Genomic DNA, 5,471 nt, shown 5'->3' on the forward strand with positions numbered 1-5,471 from the left:
GGGCGGAGGCCGCGCGGCGGCGGCCGGCGGTGGGCGGCGGAGGAGGGGCAGGAGCCGCGGGCAGAGCGCCCGGAGGCGCCCGGCGGAGCTGAGCAGCGCGGCCATGACCGCCGCGCGCGCGCCGCACTCGGGGGAGCACGTGAGCCGCACACCGCCGCTACTGCGCGTGCGCGCCCGCGCGGGAGAGGGCGGCAGCACGCAGCGCTCCGCCTCTGCCGGCCCACGTGACTGGCGGAAACCACCCCTTCGGGGAGGGCCGTTGGGCCCGTCTAGAGCCCGGCCCGCTGACGGCGCGGGCGCGATTTACAATCCCCCCCCGTGCCACTGATGGAGCATTCCACGGGAGGTCGGCGCTGCAGCCCGTCACCCCGTGAGCGGGTCGACCAGAAACCAACCCGGAGTTGCTCCATTCCCCCGGCGCTTAGCAAGGGGAAGCCTGGTCTCGGAGGCGAAGACTGCGCCTCGCGGCGGTTCTGAAAGCGGGAGGGAGCGGGGGGAGGCGACGGCAACGCCAACGCCGTGCCCCCCTCGGGAGCAGGGCCCCGCTCTAAGCGCCCGTCGCGCAGTTCCGCGTTAGGTAACGGTTAGCCCCGCGAGGGCTTCCCGGCTGGGTAAGTGCCGGGCGCCCCCCCCCCGAGCCGGAAGTGACGTAGCACTGCGTGTTTTCCTGCGCGCGGGTCACGCGGTGTGCGGCGGCCGTTGGGGGCGCGCGCCGCCCGCCCCCCCCTTCCCCCCGCCGCCACCTTCCCCTGGGCAGCGCCGTGGGGGACAGGCGAGGTCAGCGCCTCCGAGGGCCTGGGGCAAACCGCCGCGCGGCCGCGCTCCTGGCACTGCCCGCGGGGGCCGCGCTTCTGCGCCGCTGCCGGAGCCAGCCGAGCCGCCTCGGTTGTTCTCATCTTCTTCGGGCTTTCGGGCCGAGAGAGGAACGGCGTTCTCTTTGGTTCCCGCAAGTTTAGGATTTTAGGCCGGATAGAGCTGCTGCCAATTCCCAGTGTGTTATTTCGGATGCTGTGATGTGTGTCTCTGGCGGTCTGCTGGATGTATATATGCCATCTGCGAGAGGTGGCATACAATAATAATAATAAAAGTCTTGCCCTACTTTACTTCCTTTTAGGAGAGACTGGGGTTACAGAGTGTGGGAGGCAGAATCTTAATTTAAAAACTTTGTAGCTGTCAATCTTTGCGTGAGCGTGTTTACTAAGATGCTCTCTATTAGCATGCAAGTTAAAGCTGGATTCCAGGATGTAATTACAACATCAAATTAGATAGGTACTTCTAGGTTAAGTGAATGTTTTTGTGCAAAAACATCTGATTATTTTTGCCATTGATTGCACATAGCTACTCCGGGGGGCAGATTGTTTATCAAAACAGATCAGATTGAATTTATCAGGTCAATTACAATCAGCCATTTTCTATTACAGTTTAGTTAGTAAGACTTGTAAGGTCTTGAGGACATCAAAATGTGAAGAGAACAATTTTCTAAGTTGAACATTGCTTTTGTATTTATAAGCAATGGGTGCTCTATACTTCTCATAGTCAAGCTTTAAGGCATGAAATAAAGATAATAGGACAATGTTTATAGGGTTGCTACTTATTATGAGTTCTGCTTTATCACAATGTTAAGATATTTCACACAACGCAGATTTTAGTATGAATAAGGGAATCCAAGGTGAATTCCTTAAACTAAGTGCAAAGGTAGTAACATACACACTAATTATTAGGGTGATGTAGGAACTTACCAAACTGTTGCACAGTAGAGCCCCAGTATACTAGAAGCTATAACAGCACAATACAAAAATATCTAGATTCTTATAAGAAAACCAAGAATAATGAGATAACATGATTATTAATAATGCTGATAATAGTTGATCAGTGTAATAAATAGTAAGCTCCTGTTGCTGAGATATCACTATTAGTGAATTAGTAAAGACAGTTTAAAGAAATGTTTTGAAAGAGACAAGTGCTGACCAGGAACTCCTCTAAAGGTTAAAGAAAACCCAAAGGTATTTATTTGAAAATCTAGTAAGTAAATAACTGAATCTAAAATGATGGGCTACTCAGAGAGGAGCTGACTCTTCACTACAAAGTGAGAGGTCATAGACAGGATTCTATGTTAGAAGTGAAGACAGCTATTTGTTTGATAATGAAAAGGGAAGGAGGCCCTGAGGAAGTAATTCAAGATGTGCTATACCTGAAGTAGTAGACTTAGGAAATTGTATTTACTAGAGTTCTCTGAATGGATGAATGGGTCTAGCTTGCATTGTAATTGAGACATAACTGTTGGAGCCTTGCTGAGAGTTGTAGTTCTTTGGATGAGGACAAAAAGTTAGGTATGTTACTCAAGGAGAAGAATGATTAGCACTTGTATATGAGAATCTGTGTCATGCGTGAGGTGTGAATGAGACACCAGGATTTTAGTTTAGACAAAAAATTTGAGATAGGTCTGTTGGGCCTCAACACAGGGTTAGTAGCTATAGAACTGTGGCCAAGCTCTTCCAGTTGCCTTCAGAACCAGAGAATGGTTATGTTAAATGTAAGATAGGCATATGCAGACATACGTGTTCTGCATCCATTCTGTATCTACTAGAACATTGCCAAGTCTCAATAGGGTTTCTGCTAATTTCAGAGACTATCATAAACAACCCTTAATGATTTTAAACCTTAATTAAAATGTGACATGGAAATTTCCAAAGCAGGCATTACAATAAATGCACTGATTCAGAGATCTTTTCCCCTACTCCCCATTATTCCAAAAGCAAAACCCAAAACAAATGGAATCTCAAATGCGCAAAACAACCAAAATCACAAAATATGAACATTCGAAGTTGAAATTCTGCTATAAATGCATCCTTTGAATATGAGCACGAGAAACTTTTGGAGTGAGTGGTTCAGTGTGTCAAAATCCCTTCAGTACAATGGAGGAAGTGTAAATGGACCTGCAGCAGCTCTACTGCCTTGTATTTGTGCAACTAACATAAGGTGAAGAGAATTAAAATTGGCCTGGGACTATTGCCTTTAGGCAGTTTGGACGTGGCAGAGAGTAAGAGAATAACAGGAATCATCACTATGCCTTTACCTTGTATAAAAGGTTTATGAGATGTTAACCCTTGAAAAAATCTGACATGACCTTTGCTTGCAGGCTATGCAATAAGGTGAAATTATTCCATAATTACCTCAAGGGTCTCAGGAGTGCTGTCTGGTGGAGCAGTCAAATCTATCTGGAAGGATTTTTCCAGAGTTTGCAGGACAGAAGGATTTTAAGTTGGGCACAGAACATGGTGCAGTAGCAGCAGGGAACCTCCTACCTTTTGCACGTTCTCTTTTCATTGCCCACATTAACATGCCCTGCATCTAGAAGCTGCTGTGTGCACATGAAACCGGTGTAGTAAGATGGGAACATCCAACCTCCTGCCAAGGTCGTCATCCAAAGCACTGCATGGTCTGTGTTACGTAATGGAGAGTGGCAGCATGGTTCCCCACATTCATTTAGTGGCTGCATTCATCTTAGAAAATGGCCTACAAGGAAGGTTTGCCATGAAGAGCGTAATCTGGAGGGTTTACCTGAGACTTTGGGGAAAGGTAGGCCACGGAATTAAGAAGATGGTGAGGTAGGTATGTATTTATGTTGCTAGCATTAATATTGGTTTTATTTGTGACATTTGCGTAAGGATAATCTTAGATTTCAGGCAATGCAGAGTTTTGAGATTCTGGTATAAAAAATACGCATTTTTGGGGGGACATGACAGCGAAACCAGAAGGTGACCATTGTTTGTGGCTTATTCTCCTCCAAGCCTGACTGAAAGTGTTGACTTTGGCCTCTTGCCTCCTCTCAGTCATGCAACCTAGGCTGAAGCAATAGTCTCTGAAAAAGATGAGTCCCAAGGATGTGACAGACAGAAGGGTAACTATGAATATAGTTCTCTGTGGCTGTCAGTATATATTTCTGTATATATATGCAGGTACTCCTTCTGTCACAAAGAAGAGAATCTAATTCTAAAATCACAGTTGGTAAGGTTTTTCGCCACTTTTAACATCTCATTTCCATTTTGTTCTGAGCAGGGATAATGGAATCAACTTAGTACTCATAAGAATGTTACCGCAAAACCTCAGTTTTCTGTTAAACCTTTTAATCTATAGTATTTTTCAGATCTAGAAATCTTATGAAAATTCAAGTATCGGATTCATTTGCAAAAAAACCTTAAAACGTAATCTGAACATAGCTGATGAATTCAGAGAAAAAATATTTTAAAATATTGTTTTATAAAACAAATTTATGATTTTTAGGGCTTGTGTTGCTTAATGCTAGCAATAATTTGATTTCCTTCATTGGTATATTTTCCAGTATCCCAGATAGCCTCCAGCTTTTATTACTGAAGTGTCTTTCAAGTCTTTTAATTTTGCCAGTGTTGCCTAACATGTTGAAAAGCAGACGCTTCAAGAAAAATCTCTCATTGTAAATGAGATTGAAGTCAACAAGTTTACTGAACTAGTCAGGATTTATTTTGAGGCGATAAAAACAAAGAAGTTCAAGAGCTATAGAAGTGAGATGGAAGAAGGTGTAAGCGAGTATGTTGTTCAAAAGGAAACTGGAGAAGGATGACAACAGGATAGTATGAGGTATAAGGAAGAAACAAAAGGGAAGGAAAAATACGTAAGACAGGAGTAACTAGTAAGGCTGCTAAATGCAGATGGAAAGGGTTTGCTGTTTTATCTCTGAGAAACAAGATGAAGGCAAGTACCCTTTCAAGAAGCCAGTACTTAAGGTCCATGTTTTTTCACGGACATTTGAAATGCTAGGATGTCTTTGAGGGCAGTTTGTTTCCCAAGCGTCAGTTTGTCCTCTCCTTGTGTACACCAAAAAAAGCTTCCTGCATCCATGCTGTAAGTTTTCCTAAGTTTAAGCTAGTTTCAGGATCTATGGAAGCCTGACCTCAGAGTCTTAGCTTTGGCAGTATGGTGTGCTGTTTTGCTTTGTTCTGTGTTTGGCAGAGTGATAAAATGAAACTGAGGTACTGGAAGGGGAGCTAGCAGCAGCAACATAAAAACCAAAGCGCCACGTCTCAGCAGAAAGGTATACGCTAATATCCAAGTTTCTTATTGAAAAGAGAAACAAGAAGACAGCCCCGGAATTGGAGAAAGATGGATAATACCCAATTTTGAATGGAAAATTGCTGCTTGAGAGTCCTGTTGATTTCTGTATAAAGCATGCTTGTTCTTCACATAAAAGCAGTTCATTTCCAGTGGGCAGATTGACTTTATCACTAACAAAGAAACTAAATTCATTTCTTACCATATATATCTGTTAGTTAAAATATTTCTGCAGGCAAAAGTATGCCTTTGCTATTACTTGATCACTCCCAAAGTCTTAAATGATGTCCTCTAGACTTTTAGAGCTGTACTGCACTGCAAAGTAATTCTGTTGAAGGTGCAAAAGAATTCAGCTCCCTCTTCCTTCCCTGTTTTCCTCAAGT

At 44.4% G+C, this 5,471-nt stretch overlaps 1 protein-coding gene across 1 annotated transcript in view; it reads right to left on the reverse strand.

The window, feature by feature from the left end:
* LRPPRC (leucine rich pentatricopeptide repeat containing) overlaps positions 1–3,327 on the reverse strand; it is a 95,776-nt gene extending 92,449 nt beyond the window's left edge. Inside the window, exons 1-3 of the mRNA XM_085315782.1 lie at positions 3,306–3,327; positions 744–935; positions 396–420 (exon numbers count right to left, since the gene is read on the reverse strand). Coding sequence (XP_085171908.1) covers positions 396–420; positions 744–935; positions 3,306–3,327 — 239 coding nt within the window. The remainder of the gene's footprint in view (positions 1–395; positions 421–743; positions 936–3,305) is intronic.
* Positions 3,328–5,471: the final 2,144 nt, after the last annotated feature.

This window comes from Rhea americana, unplaced genomic scaffold, assembly GCF_003343005.1.
Source record: "Rhea americana isolate MKP2758 unplaced genomic scaffold, rheAme1 scaffold_44, whole genome shotgun sequence".
NCBI classification, from domain to species: domain Eukaryota; kingdom Metazoa; phylum Chordata; class Aves; order Rheiformes; family Rheidae; genus Rhea; species Rhea americana.